The sequence below is a fragment of the Pan paniscus genome, chromosome 2, assembly GCF_029289425.2.
Source record: "Pan paniscus chromosome 2, NHGRI_mPanPan1-v2.0_pri, whole genome shotgun sequence".
Classification (NCBI taxonomy): Eukaryota; Metazoa; Chordata; class Mammalia; order Primates; family Hominidae; genus Pan; species Pan paniscus.
The window spans coordinates 139,891,401-139,907,456 of record NC_085926.1 but is presented as its reverse complement, the minus strand read 5'-3'; the positions used below and the strand labels follow the sequence as shown (position 1 = coordinate 139,907,456).

The window sequence follows — 16,056 nt, the reverse complement described above, 5'->3', positions numbered from 1 at the left end:
AGCATGCGTGGGTGGGAGCTTGGTGTTGTTCATCAAAACAATGGAAGAATAAACCCATAGCATTTCAGTGATTACTGGTGCTGCTCCTCCCATCACAGGCCCAGAGTGCCAAGGCATGGGGGACAGAACTATCAAAAGAGGGGCTTCAGGCGCTAATGAAACCCTGGCAATCCCTTCCTGGCACTGTGTCAAGTCTGCTCCCCAAATTTTGGCACAGTGCTCCTTAGCCATTCCAGGTGTGGCTCCAGTAGGCCCAAGTATAGTGGCTGCTCCTCTAGAGGGCACAGGTGGTGAACCTTGGCAGTGTCTGAGTGATGCCATCTCCAGTGGGTGCAGAGTGTACAAGCTGTGGGGTATGATAACTTCCACCTAGATTTCAAAAGATGCCCTGGAGAGCCTTAGCAGATCCTGGCAGAGAATTGCTACAGAGGTGAGGCCACCATTGGGAACCCTCACCAGGGCAAAGCTTAGTGGAGCTGAGGTGCGCGGGGTTGCTCCCTGAGGCCCTAGTCTAGTAGAGCTTCCAGCATGCAACTCCAGCCTGGGAGAGCCACATGCAGAAGACTCAGACTCTAACCCAGGAGAACTGCAGCATGGGCTGCCCCCAATAAAGTCATGGGGGTGGGGGCCCCTGGTACCCTGGGGGCCCAACTCCTGCTCCAGTGTGTCCAGAAGGCAGGATATCAAGTCGAAGATTATTCTGAAGCCTTAAAAGTTAATGTTTGCCCTGTTGGGTTTTGTATTGGTTGGGACCTATTATCCCTTTGTTCTTTTCTATTTTCTCCCTTTTGGAATGGGAATGCATGTTCTGTGCCTGTCCCATCATTGCATTTTGGAAACAGGTTGGATTTCACAGACTCACAGCTGGAGGGGAATTTGCCTCAGGATGAATTGCACCTTTGAGTTTTACCCATATCTGATTTTGGGAAGGAGTTAAGACTTGTGAGACTATTGGAATGAAATGAATGTATTTTGCCTGTGAAATAGACATGAATTTTAGAGGGCCAGGAACTGAATGCTGTGGTCTGAATGGGTTCCTCCAAAAATTCATGTTGAAACCTAATCCCTACTGTGGTGGTATTAAGAGGCGGGGCCTTTTGGGAAGTGATGAAGTCATGAGGGCTTCACCCTCATGAGTGGAATTAGTGCCCTTATAAAAGAGGTTGAAGGGAGTGCCCTGGACCCTTTCTGCTATTAGGATGCAACCAGAAGGCATCATCTTTGAAGCAGAGAATAAACCCTCACCAGGCACTGAATCTGCCGGCACTTTCATTTTGGACCTCTCAGCAACCTCCAGAACAGTGAGCAATAAATTTCTGTGGTTTGTAAATTACCCAGTTTTGTACTCCTTGCAGAAGACTTTAAAGAAAATTAATTAATTACCCAGTCTAAGGTGGTTTGTTATGGTAGCCTGAATGGACTAAGACACCCAGTTACAGCCATTTATCGCTTCTCCTCTAACTCCCTCATCCATGATTTTTAAAAAAGTTTTTGTTTAGTTAAAGAATTCTTGGATTAGGCTGGGCGCGGTGGCTCACGCCTGTAATCCCAGCACTTTGGGAGGCTCAGGCAGGCGGATCACGAGGTCAGGAGATCGAGACCATCCTGGCTAACAAGGGGAAACCCCGTCTCTACTAAAAGTACAAAAAATTAGCCGGGCGTGGTGGCGGGCGCTGTAGTCCCAGCTACTCAGGAGGCTGAGGCAGGAGAATGGCGTGAACCCAGGAGGCGGAGCTTGGAGTGAGCTGAGATCACGCCACTGCACTCCAGCCTAGGCAACAGAGCCAGACTCCGTCTCAAAAAATAAAAATAAAAAAAAAAAGAAATCCTGCATTAAAAACTCACCCATTTGCTTCTTAGCCTTCTTTTTGTGCTTGCCCTTTGAACTTTACATGTCTTTTGGAAGCCAAATCTTAATGGTAGATAGAAATTTCAAAAGGCCCCATGAAAAGTTTTGTGTAGTTATGGAAACTAGTTTAGCAGTACCTATTTTAGTTTGAGATACTTGCCCTTTTCTTACAGGCTGTCTTATGGTTATATGTTATAGATCTTAAGATTATTTATACAGTTGACCTTTGAACAATGCAAGGGATAAGGGCACAGCCCCTGTGCAGTCACAAATCCATGGGTAGCTTTTGACTCCCCCAAAATGTAACTATTAATACCTTATTATTGACTATAGAAGCCTTACTATAACATAAATAATCGGAAAACACATTTTATGTTATATTAATGTTATTTCATATGTTAATATGTATTGTATACTGTATTCTTACAATAAAGTAACCTAGGGAAAAAATATTACAAAGAAAATCATTAGGAAAATACATTTATAATTCATTAAATGGAAGTGGATTGTCATAAAAGTCTTCATCCTCGACGTCTTCACTTTGAGTAGGCTGCGGAGGAGAAAGAGGGAGGAGTTGGTCTGGCTGTCTCAGGGGTGGCAGAAGTGGAAGAAAATCCATGTATAAGTGGACCTGCCCAGTTCAAGCCCATGTTGTTCAAGGGTCAACTGTATAAGATAATCTCATGGCTGTCTTATTTTAGAAGAGTAAAAACTGCATGCTTCTTATAGTGAAAACCAAAATTCCATCAAATAGTGAAATCTCTTAATATACCACTTTATAATTTTGTAATTTTTTTTCCCTTTAGAATACATATGCTCTCTTGGCTTTTTTTAACTGTAGATGGCAGTAGCACATAAAATATGTTGATTGAGGGCAGGAAAATGTTCAGAGTAATGTTCAATTGCTATGTGATTTTCCCAGAGTAACTAATTCTATTGTCAGAGAAACCACATGATAACATTTAAGTTAAGGATGTCTGGATTTTTGGTAGGAGGACTCTGAAATTTAAAACTCCATTTTCCTTAGCATATCAAGTGAATATTAAAAGTATATTTTTACCTCCAACTTTAATACTTCAATTTTTTTTTTCTTTTTTGACAGAGTCTCGCTCTGTCACCTAGGCTGGAGCGTGTAGTGGCACGATCTCAGCTCACTGCAGCCTCTGCTTCTCAGGTTCAAGCGATTCTTCTGCCTCAGCCTCCTGAGTAGCTGGGATTACCGGCGTGCACCACAACACCCAGCTGATTTTTTTTGTATTTTTGGTAGATATGGGGTTTCACCATGTTGGCCAGGCTGGTGTCGAACTCCTTACCTCAAATGATCCACCTGCCTTAGGCTCCCAAAGTGCGGGGATTATAGGAGTGAGCCACTGTGCCTGGCCTGGGATTTCAAAATTAAGGTTCAGGGTTAGAAAGCATGACCGGCTCATCACCCTGTAAATCAATTTTCTTATATTCTGTGGCTGTTCAAGTCTTACCGACTTTCCTTCTGTTTTATTTCTTACATTTCACTCTCATTATCCTAGTTTAGGAACTTACTGTATCTCACATACTCTTAGGCCTTATCTTTCCTATTCAGGTGCATCATCTCTCTAATTTGTTCATGTAGGAAATGTTTATTAAGGAATTGCTATGTACCAGGCCCTGTGCTAAGAGAAAGGAGCAGAGTGTGCTAATCACTCTCCGATCAGCCGCAGCTAACAATCTGACAATGAGGGAGGGAAAAAAAGAAAATGTAAACTAGAATTCACTTTCAAAGTCATTTTCATAAAGATAGCCAGTTTTTCTCTATGTCCTCTTTCCCTTCCTCCTCTCTTTTTTTCCTTTCTTTCTCTCTCTCTTTTTTTTTTTTTTTTTTTTTTTGAGATAGAGTCTCACTCTGTCGCCCAGGCTGGAGTGCAGTGGCATGATCTCTGCTTACTGTAACCTCTGCCTCCTGGGTTCAAGTGATTCTCCTGCCTCAGCCTTCCAGGTAGCTGGGATTATAGGTGCCCACCCCCATGCCCAGCTAATTTTTGTATTTTTAGGAGAGTTAGGGTTTCACCATATTGGCCAGGCTGATCTTGAACTCCTGACCTCAAATGATCTGCCTGCCTTTGCCTCTCAAAGTGCTAGGATTACAGGCATGAGCCACCATGCCCAGCTCCTTTTTTTTTCTACAAAGTCCTGTAAATCAGCAAAACCAAGCATGTAGGCTGCTAATACCATATAGAAATACTGCAGTAGTAATACAATCTGTTTCCAGGGTAAATTGGAATGCTTAGAATAGCTTTGTAGACACTGCTGTTCAAGGAATAGGGTTGACCAGAGGCTAATCAAATAACTCACATTTTTCTTTATAAGTTGTCCATCCAAGGTCAGCATGATAGAGAATGTGATGTAGTGATTGGTGGAAACTATGCTGTATTTTTTTAGTGGATTTTATATAAACCTTTTAGCATATCAATAAATGAAGTTACTTTTTCCCCTATTATTTTAAAAGTTGAGTATTTTATCCCAGTTAGTAAATATTTATTGTACCTTTCCTATGAGCATCCCCTACCACTGTATTAAACTCTGCAAAGGACATAGTTTAGCAAGGTACTCGCCACCCCTAAAGATCCTGCACTGAAATGGGGGATGCACTGAAAGTGGGGATGTGGGACCAGACGTGTGGAGTGGGAAGTGCAAGCATACTTGGAATGCAAGGCAGAATTTGATGAGAGGTACAGACACATTGTCTGTTTTTATGTTTTCTCATGAGGCAAACTTCTGAGTGCCTTATTTAATACCCTTGGTGTATTGTACATAATCAGAACTCTCCAGACATCTGTCAGTATTATTAACTTTTGTTTTTATTTTTTTAAACTATGGAATGAACGGATTGAAACTATTTCATAAACATTTCTAGGTACTAACATCTTCCTGGCCCCAAACTAACATAGTCAAACATAAACAGACTCTAACTAAGGTTCTTAAATACTTGGTAAATGAATAAATGTTGACTAGACTTTAATAACTAGGTCTGAACTATTTTTATGCTTCAGAGGTTATTGTTTGACTCCTTCAAATGCAAATAAAGAGCTTGAAATGCTTATTAATCCTTCCCTTCAGTTATGTATGGAGCAAGTTAGCAATGAACTTAATGATTCACCCTGGCTGCAGAAACATGTTTCATTTGGTCAGGGAGATAAAAATTAATTAGCATTTTGTCTTGCATAAGGCAGTAGAAATAGAACTATTTCTCTTGTTTGAGGACTTATTAACAATTACTTGTAGTCCCTGTAGACATTTTTCTCTCTCAGTTGGGACTTAAAACTTACTATCATGAACACTTTCAAAACTTTACAAAAATAGAACTATATACCCAGCAGTTGTTTCAACAATTATCCAAATAGGGGCCAATCATGTTTCATTAATATCCCCATTCACCGGAGCATGCCTCTTCCCCTTTTTTTACATGAAAATACTTCTAAAGCTATTACTAGGCTGCTAGTTTTTTTGTATTAATTATTATAAATGTCTTTGGGAAAAACATGTTTTGTTTTGTAACCAGTGAAAATTTTAAGACCTGGTAACACATATAAGATACCTTTCTAAAAAAGTCTTTAGGGGTTCCATTAATCCCCTTTCTGGAGTCTAGCCTTAGGAAATAGAAATTAAGGGCAAGGTCTTTGTAAAAAATGTTTATCACAGCATTCTTTATAATAGTGAATAATTAAAAATGCATATATATCTAATAGAGAATAATAAATCCACATGGTAGAATGTTTTATGGTCTTTAAACTGTCTTCAAAGAGTATTTAATAACATGAATACTCTTTTTTTTTTTGAAATGGAGTTTTGCTCTTTTTGCCCAGGCTGGAGTGCAATGGCGTGATCTCAGCTCACTGCAACTTCCGCCTTCCAGGTTCAAGCGATTCTCCTGCCTCAGCCTCCCATGTAGCTGGGATTACAGGTGCACGCCACCATACCTGGCTAATTTTGTATTTTTAGTAGAGATAGGTTTTCACCATGTTGGCCAGGCTGGTCTTGAACTCCTGACCTCAGGTGATCCTCCCACCTCGGCCTCCCAAATGCTGGGTTTACAGGCACGAGCCACCGCTCCCGGTCCAATACTCTTTTAAAAAAGGATAAAATTGCATCTATACAATAATCCAAGCTGGATAGTATCTTTGTGTATACTGTATGATGGACTGTGGAAGTGTGATTTGCTGTTGCCCTGGTTCTAGTAAATCAATTCATTTACTAGTAAATCTAGTACTGCAATTCATTTCCTCAGTTTCAAAGGAAGCTTTTCATTTTTCTGATTTTTAAAGCATTATCAGTTCTCTACTTAATCCTTCCAAATTGCCATTTATTTGCTGAAACCTGCATTGTGACCTCATGTCAGTATTCAGGATACTTGTGCTTTAAGATCCTAGGATATAAGTAAATCAAAGGCATTGCTTATATTTTTAGATGACTGACATTAAGTGCCTTTTAGGCAGCAAGGTTTCCTCATATGTAGGTTAGCAATCAATGTTATTTTCTGCCTGTAGGCTTTTCTTAATAATTAAGAATATTATATTCTTTGTTCCTAACTTTACAGATTATAAGCACACCACAGAGACTAACCAGTTCAGGAAGTGTTCTGATTGGGAGTCCATATACCCCTGCACCAGCAATGGTTACTCAGACACACATAGCAGAAGCTACTGGCTGGGTCCCTGGGTAAGAGTGTTGCAAGTTACTATTTTTAAAACCTTAAAAAAAGTTTAGACATTTTTTTCTTACTATCTTGTCTTCTGTTCTTGTTTTAGTTTCGTTCTTAAAAACAAATGTTTTTCCTTTAAAATCACCTATTTTATTTCACTTTATATCTTAGATATAAATAATCTCTGGAATAAGTATTTTTAAACAGAAAAAAAACAGTGCAATAACTCATAACTAAACCCTGTGACTTTTTAAACTCTGGAATAGGACTACTTTTATTATTATAACATTTAACTGCTTTGGAGATATAAAAACTATATTTTTATATATTTTTAACTCACACAGAAAAGGAGTTAAATATTAAGTGTTGGCTATACTCAGAATTTCCCCTATGAATTACTTCCGTAAAAACCAGAAAAGGGTAGGAAAAGAGGGCAAATAAATTTTTTATTAAATTTCCTCTTCTTTTTAAATGCTGAACAATTGAATCAATATCCCTTCTGTTACTAATTTGTCACTTTTAGTACAAACTTCTATATGTTTCATCTTTGCCTGTAAAATACTTATACCTTTCTCCACTCTTTATCATTTTAGCACCTCATACTTCCATAAAAGAAAAATAAATAAGATAAATTACTCAAAACCTCATTTTGTTACCTTAGACGTTTTGTTACTTTAGAAGTTATTTACATGGTGGAATACTGCATTGGTGATTCTGTCATATGTGAGTTTGAGCAAGCAGATGGTAAATCTTAGTTCAGTAAGAATCTCCTTGCTTCAAGGATATTAAGTGAATTAATAATCCTGGCAAAGTGCTTTAATATGCATACATATTAATATACATAAATACATGCCTACACACATGTACAAACACAAATACATTAAAGACAGAAGAGTTTTGTATATGCATACTTTTCCATTATCAAATGAGCTGAAATGACAGAATTACCTGGAATCCTATGGGTTATTCAATCCTTATGAACATTCTTATGTAGATCTAAGGTTACCCTGGATTTCTCTATAGCCTTGAAAGATTATAACGTGAAAGCCAAGCCTGTGCTAGCAGTGCTGGCCCACTTTGGAAATGACCAGGGTCTGGATGTTTTCGGCCCCATTTGTGCTTTATATTGGAGGTGGCAGGATTGTCTGGTGTTTTTATAGTCAGTATTTCGCAGAGTGAAGAAAATTTTTCTCTATCTTGTTTGCAAGTCTGCAGTGTTTTCCTCTCTAACTAGTCATTGAGCTCTTTTCAACTTATAATTATTATGTTGTGATACCTTGTTCACATGATAAAATTAAGATTTATTTTATGTACCTATCTTTTGTATTTGTTAGTTTTAGTCTTTGAATATTCAGTGTATAATTTTAGACAAGTTATAATAAAGTATTAATGAAATTAAATTATATTTAAGTATGTATTGTTTTTATGCTATCTTTTTTCCTTTTTAGTGATAGAAAACGGGCTAGAAAATTTATAGACTCTGATTTTTCAGAAAGGTGAGTATAAGTCTAACTATTTTGTTTGGAAGATTTGGCTATATAGAGAGGCTGTTGGCATTGCCACTGCTCTGGTTTAATGCGATGTTTTTCTTCATGTAACTTTAACTTCTTTCAGTTCTTGCCATTATTTCATTCTGCATTGAGTGCCCCAGTTCACTCATGGTATCTGTATGGTTTCAGTAGAAATTACCCTGTGAGCAGATTGACTATTGGTAGTATGTCCTTTAGTCTCTCCCCTCTTTCCATCTGGGAAATGAAGAGTTCTATCAAAGTGAATACTCCACATTACCCTAACATGCCCAAACTTTAACAATTTTTTCTTTTTTCTTTTTTTTTGAGATGGAGTCTTGCTCTGTCACCCAGGCTGGAGTGCAGTGGCGTTATCTTGGCTCACTGCAACCTCTGCCTCCCGGGTTCAAGCAATTCTCCTGCCTCAGCCTCCCAAAGTGCTGGGATTACAGGCATGAGCCACCACACCCGGCTAAGTTTTTCTTAAAACATTTATAAATCATAACAAACTTGCTTGTTTCTTAAGCAATATGTTGGGCATAAGGAAAGTTCATGTTATCTTAGAATATTAGGACAGTGGCTTCTCCATTCTGGCTGTGCATCAGAATCACTTGTAGTCTGTTAAGTAAAAAATAAATGCCTGCCATGTCAGAAACTCCTACATTTTCTAATTTGCTATCTCTGATTTGCTGTGCCCTGAGAAACTAGATGGCCAAATATGTTAGAATTCAGTCGAAAATGAAAGTGAGTAGGTTCTGAGTGAGAACCATGGGAATATGTATAAAGGATGTGTGTTTTCTTGCCCTGACACTAGTGCTGTTTCAGTTCCTTGGTGGCTTTTGTTGCTTGCTTCTTGGTCCTAATTGTTTTCAACAGATACAATCACTTCTGAGGAGCTGCTGTATCATAGAAATGAAATGTTCTTTACTCTCTAACAGAAAGTCCTCTTTCCAACTCAAACTGGTCTTTACTGGTGTTTATCCTTCGAAAGGGCAACAGAACAAGTTCTTGCAGATGTATTTAGCAATGTTTAAGGCCTTAAAATGGAACTATTTGTCAGTTATGATTGGTGGCATCTCTGCACTGCAAACAGTACAAAAACCAAGATTCTCTTTATTCTCCTTAAGTAAGAATTCTAAAGATCTATAAGTGAGAACACATAAAAGTGTTAGGTTAAATTTATAGTTTAGCCATTGGTTCAACTTTCTCTTTCTACATTTGGTTCAGTGGCTTTTTTTCCTAGCATTTTTTTTATCATTTTTTAAAAAGTTTTGAATATAACTTTTCTGTAATGTATCCCCACCACCCCTCTGTCAAACCACGAAGATTGCTACATGTATTTTTCTTTATTCCTTGTTCTAAATGAGTAAGATTTAGCACAGTGGTGTTTCATTTTTTTCTTTATGCTTTTTTCTTCTTTCTTTCCTTCCTTCCTTCCTTCCTTCCTTCCTTCTTTCTTTCTTTCTTTTCTTTCTTTGAGATGGAGTCTTCCTCTCTCTCCCAAGCTGGAGTGCAATGGCTTGATCTCAGCTCACTGTAACCTCCACCTTCTGGGTTCAAGCGATTCTCCTGTCTTAGCCTCCAGAGTAGCTGGGATTACAGACATGCACCACCATGCCCAGCAGGTTTTTGTCTTTGTGTAGAAACAGGGTTTCACCATGTTGGCCAGGCTAGTCTCAAACTCCTGACCTCAAGTGATCCTCCTGCCTTGGCCTCCCAAATTGCTGGGATTACAGGCGTGATCCACCACGCCCAGCCTCTTTTGTTTTTAAGACAGGGTGTCACTCTGTTGCCCAGGCTGGAGTGCAGTAGCGCAATCTTGGCTCACTGCATCCTCTGCCTCCCAGGCTCAAGTGATTCTCCTGCCTCAGCCTCCCAAGTAGCTGGGACTACAGGCGTGTGCCAGCTAATTTTTGTATTTGTAGTAGAGATGGGGTTTCACCATGTTGGCCAGGCTGGTCTTTAACTCCTTACCTCAAGTGATCCACCCACCTTGGCCTCCCAAAGTGCTGAGATTATAGGCATGAGCCCCCACACCTGGCCTTTTTTTTATTTTTTACTTTTTTGCTAATTAGGTCAAGGGTTAATTTTATAAACACGACTGAAATATTTTGTTGATTTAAATGTTCTGGTTGACTCTTTTTTAACAAGAAATGAAACTTTTACTATATATTTTATATAACTCCTTACTAAAATGAAATACATTTATTGCAATTTATACTTGAGATACAATGCTATACATTTAAGTTGTATATTACTTTTGTAAACCATAAAAAAATTTATTGGGAAAATGTCAAAAGATGGTTTGTAGATTCTAGTTACGTGCCTGGAAAGAAAGAAAAATACTTTTTTATTATTTGGGTGTAATTCTTTTGAAACTTCAAAGGAAATAATTAATAAAATGTAACATGCTTTTCAAACCATAGTATATTAGTGGGGTTTGTTTGTTTGTTTATTTTTTGAGATGGAGTCTCACCCTGTTGCCCAGGCTGGAGTGCAGTGGTGTGATCTCGGCTCACTGCAACTTCCGCTTCCCGGGCTCAAGTGATTCTCCTGCTTCAGCCTCCCAAGTAGCTGGGATTACAGGCGTGTGCCACCATGCCTGGCTAATTTTTTTGTATTTTCAGTAGAGACGGGGTTTCACCGTGTTAGCCCAGGATGGTTTTGATCTCCTGACCTTGCAATCTGCCCGCCTCAGCCTCCCAAAGAATTGGGATTACAGGCATGAGCCACCGCGCCCAGCCCAGTCCATCTTAAATTGGAAGCTCTCTATTTAAATCTTAAATATATAGGGTTTATACATTTTTTTAGAACCTGAGCTCTTTCAAACACCAAGACCCTCTCTTTCCAAATAACATCAAAATTTGGCCACAGGATGTAAACACTCTATAAGTTCATAAACCAAACAAAGAAACCAGGAGGAAGCATTCTTTATCAAAGGAACTAAATTAAGAAGCTAAAACCTAAATAAGAAAATAAAACCACAGACTGGGCACGGTGGCTCACACCTGTAATCTCAGCACTTTGAGAGGCTGAGGTTTTTTGTGGTGAAACTTGTCTCTACTAAAAATACAAAAATTAGTTGGGCATGGTGGTGGGTGCCTGTAATCCCAGCTATTCAGGAGGCTGAGGCAAGAGAATCGCTTGAACCCGGGAGGCGGAGGCTGCAGTGAGCCGAGATCACACCACTGCACTCCATTTTGGGCAACAGGGTGAGACTCCAGCCTGGTCAACACAGTGAGACTCCGTCTCATGTTTACTCCCTACCTCCCTCATGCCCACTGCTAAGATCTTATTGAAATTTTAGTATAAAAAATAATTAAAGGGGCTGGGCATGGTGGCTCACGCCTGTAATCCCAGTACTTTGGGAGGCCAGGGTGGCCATATCACTTGAGGTCAGGAGTTCAAGACCAGCCTGGCCAACCTGGTGAAACCCTGTCTCTACTGAAAATACAAAAATTAGTCGAGTGTGGTGGCACATGCCTATAATCCCAGCTATTTGGGAGGCTGAGGCGCAAGAATTGCTTGAACCCAGGAGGCAGAGGTTGCAGTGAGCCGAGTTCGTGCCACTGCACTCCAGCCCCGGCGACTGAGCGAGACTCTGTCTCAATAATAATAATAATAATAATAATAATAAAAGTAAATCTGTAAAAGTGCTGTAAAAAATGATAGGGGTATAGATTTTCCAACTAGAAAATGAAAGCTAGTGTTATTATAATGAAAAGTGAAAGTAGAGAAATCTACATCGCATATTGCGTGGAAGAAGTCAGCATCAGAAATGGTAGCCATTGTAGCCTACATTGTCACAGAGAGGCTCCAGGCTTAAAGTTGACCTGTGTAGAAAGCAAGAATGAATTGTTGGAGGAAGTAAGGAGGGCGATTGAATAGACTTTTAGCAGCTGGGCCAGCTGAACCATCCCAACCCTTCAAATCCCCTTGTACCTTTTATCCCACCTCCATACACAGAGCAGTTGCCCCAAAAACATTTCTCCCCCAGGGCTGAAACTTGGAGAACTGATCCCAGGGAAACAACTGCCTGCTTCAGCTGGTTTAAGAATTTTAGTATGCCCCAGAACAGGTTTTCCTCATACTGGCATTTGTATTTGTGGGAAGAGAGAGAGACCAGACTGGCTGCCTGCTTGCCTGCTTAGCAGCAAATACAACCTGAAGTTAAGCTTGTTGCCAGCATGGCCCACTCACATCCACAGAAGTTGTGGTTAGCCCTCCACAAGTGGGGGAACCTTCTTAGGAAAACAAGTCTGCATACAAGAAGCTCATGTAAACTCTATATATTGAAAACTTGAATCCAACATTCGTGAACATGAAAGAACAGGACATTTTTGGAAAACTATGATGAAAGAAAAGGAACAAGATGAATAAACAAAAGTTATGACCCAAGAGGATGTAAGATAAAAAAGAACAATAAAATAAAGTTGTAATTATCACCCTTTGAGAGGTCTGAAGGTTCCTGAGAAGAGATAATATTCATGAAAGAAAAAGAAGATCCTATGGAAAAGAAGCAAAGAAGAAAAACATTCTATGAAGTTTAAAACATGATTGCCGGCCGGGCGTGTTGGCTCACGCCTGTAATCCCAGCACTTTGGGAGGCTGAGGCAGGCGGATCAGTTCGAGACCATCCTGGCCCACATGGTGAAACCCTGTCTCTACTAAGAATACAAAATATAGCTGGGCATGGTGGCGTGTGCCTGTAACTACTCGGGAGGCTGAGGCAGGAGAATCGCTTGAACCTGGGAGGCAGAGGTTGCAGTGAGCTGAGATTGCACCACTGCACTCCAGCCTGGCGACAGAGTGAGACTCCATCTCAAAAAAAAGAAAAGATTGCTAAAAACAGTTCTTCAAGATATTAAAACATGAAAACAGAATTTTTATTTTAATGAAATAACCTGGCAGCAGTCTAGTGTTGCTGCAGAGAATAGCTGGGATTGTGTTATTTGAAGATACCAGAAATCTACTGAGGCAGGAGAACTAGAGGGGCTAAAACTAGAGCAGGAAGAACCTCAGAAAGTTGAGGGACTTCCACAGTAGCTTTTAGATATGGGGTAGTTTGCTGTTTGTGGGCAGGAGGCTGAGAATCTAGGGTTTTGTACAAAATAAAGGAGAAAAATGTTATGATCAGTTGGTACAGAAAAAAGCACATGACTTGATTAAACTCTACTCATTATGGTAAGTGGCAAACTAGTAATAGAAGGGAACTTAGTATGTTAAAGACAATTGGCAAAAACCAACAGCAGGCCAGGCACGGTGGCTCACGCCTGGCATCCCAGCACTTTGGGAGGCCAACCCAGGCGATTCTCTTGCGCCCAAGAATTCGAGACTAGCCTGAGCAACATGGCAAAACACCATCTCTAGAAAAAATACAAAACTTAGCCAGGCATGGTGGTATTACTCCTGTAGTCCCAGCTATTTGGGAAGCTGAGGCGGGAGGATCGCTGAGTACAGGAGGTCAAGGCTGCAATGAGCCAAGATCAGGCCCCTGCACTCCAGCCTGGGTGACAGAATGAGAAGAATGTCATTTTCTTTTTCTTTTCTTTTTTTTTTTTTTTTTTTCTGAGGCAGGGTCTTGCTCTGTCATCCAGGCTGGAGTGCAGTGGCACAATCTCGGCCCACTGCAACCACTGCCTCCTGAGTTTAAGCGATTCTCCTGCCTCAGCCTCCGGAGTAGCTGGGATTACAGGCACCTGCCATCATGCCCGGCTAATTTTTTTTTTTTTTTTTTTTTTTTTTTCTATTTTTAGTAGAGACTGGATTTCACCATGTTGGCCAGGCTGGTCTTGAACTCCTGACCTCAAGTGATCCACCCACCTCGGCCTCCCAAAGTGCTGGGATTACAGGCATGAACCACCGCACCCAGCCGAGAAGAATGTCTTTAAAACACACACACATGCACGCACGCATACACACACACACACACACACACGCACGCCAGGCGCAGTGGCTCATGCCTGTAATCCCAACACTTTGGGAGGATGAGGTGGGTGGATCGCCTGAGCTCAGGAATTCGACACCAGCCTGGGCAACATGGTAAAACCCAGTCTCTACTAAAAATACAAAACATTAGCTGGGCGTGGCAGGACGCACCTGTAGTCCCAGCTACTCAGGAGGCTGAGGCAGGAGAATTGCCTGAACCTGGAGGCAGAGGCTGCAGTGAACAGAGATCACACCACTGTACTGCAGCCTGGGTGACAGAGTGAGACTCTGGCTAAAAAAAAAAAAAAACACACACACACACACACACAAACACACACACACACAAATCTGACAGCAAACATTACATTTAGTAGTGAATAAAAAGCTTTCAACTTGGCATAAGAAACAAGGAGAATCCCTAGTTAATCACCACCTCTATTCAGTATTGTAGTGGAAATTCTTGCTAGTGCAGTAAGCCAAGAAACAAAATGGAAAGCCTTAATAAAAGAATTGTAAATGAAGAAATAAAATGGCACTATTTGCAGATGATGTGATTGTATCCCAAGAAAAAACAAAAGAATCTACAGACAAATTATGAGAAAAATGAATTTAGCAAGGTTGCTGGATATAAGGGCATATAAAAATGAACAGAATTTTTTTATTCTAGCAAAAAATACAAACAGGCCAGTAAACATGAAAAAGTGCTTATCAGCATTAATCATTAGAAAAATGCAAATGAAAACCACAGTGCAATACCACTTTACATCCATCAGAATGGCTACAATGAAAAGGATAGACAGTGCTAAGTTTGGCAAGGATATGAAGCATCTAGAATGCTCATACACTGCTAGTGGCAGGAAAAACTGGTACAGTCATTTTGGGAGTTAGCAGTGTCTGCTGAAGTTGAATGTACACATACCCGTAACTCATCAATTCTGTTCCTTGTGTATACTCAACAGAAATTTGTGCACACATTCACCAAAAACATGTACAAGAAAGTTTATAGAAACACTATTAGCCTTCAACTAGAAACAAACCAAATGCCCATCTGCAGAATGGATGAATGAATTGCAATGTATTCATACAATGAAATGAATGAAATACAGTCACATGAAAAGTGTGAATGAATCTCTCAAATAGTGTTGTCAGATACAAAAGGGTACATACTATGTGATTTTAATTTAAAGTTCAAAATAGGTAAAACTATAATAGAAGTCATGGTAACAGATATTCTTGAGGTGTTGTGTTTGGGTGGAACTGTATCTAGAAGGAGACACTTAACACAGTTGGTTTGCGTACTTTTCTTTATGTGTTATGTACGTCAATGAAAATTTGCATTTAAAAACTCAGGGAGAAGTTAAACACTGTAGCCAGGTAACTCTCAACTTGTAGGCTGTAAGTCACTAGACGATGGGACAGGACTACATAAGAAGAAAAGGAAAGCTTTCTTCCTCATGTTGTGGGCTCCTGTGGTGTATTCCTAGCCATCTTTTATAGACTAAGCTCAGACTAAGGAGTGGAATTGCTGGGTCATACAGTTACTCTTTGTTTAGCCCTTTTGAGTATGGCTAGACTGTTTTCCAAAGTGGCTGTACCGTTTTACATTCCCATAAACAATGTATGAGTATTCCAGTTTCTCCACGTTTTTGCTAACACTTCTTGTGAAATGGTACCTCATTAATAAAAATTAACTCAAAGCATTTTGATTTGCATTCCTTGTATATTCTAGATGGAAATCCCTTATTAAATACATGATTTGCAGAGTTTTTCTCCAATCTGTGAATTGACCTTTCATTCTTAATGGTGTCTTTTGAGGCACAAATGTTTTTAATTTTGATGTTTAATTAACTTATTTTTTTCTTGTGTTACTTATGCTTTTGTGTCATATATCTAAAACATCTTTGCCTAATCCAAGGTCACAAAGACTTAACACCTACGTTTTCTTCTAAGAGTTTGATAGGTTTAGCTCTTACATTTAGGTCTTTGCTTTGAGTTAATTTTTATTAAGGTTAATTTGTCAAATGTAACCCAGAAGCATATAGAAAATCTATGAAGAAAAAATAGGTGTTTTTTTTTTTTTTTTTTTTTTTTGAGAC

The 16,056-nt window shown here is 39.7% G+C and overlaps 1 protein-coding gene across 15 annotated transcripts in view; it reads left to right on the top strand.

Moving 5' to 3' along the window:
- TFDP2 (transcription factor Dp-2) overlaps positions 1-16,056 on the top strand; it is a 207,217-nt gene that overhangs the window by 149,371 nt on the left and 41,790 nt on the right. For 9 of the 15 annotated variants that reach the window (XM_063602581.1, XM_055110566.2, XM_055110570.2 and 6 more), the window contains 2 exons: positions 6,420-6,541; positions 7,973-8,020. The exons of 1 other annotated variant lie outside the window; for it this stretch is intronic. In XM_063602581.1, coding sequence (XP_063458651.1) covers positions 6,420-6,541; positions 7,973-8,020 — 170 coding nt within the window. Of the gene's footprint in view, positions 1-1,001; positions 1,302-6,419; positions 6,542-7,972; positions 8,021-16,056 lie in introns of those variants that run through there. 5 more of the 15 variants (XM_063602582.1, XM_063602583.1, XM_063602584.1 and 2 more) reach the window with 5 other exon arrangements.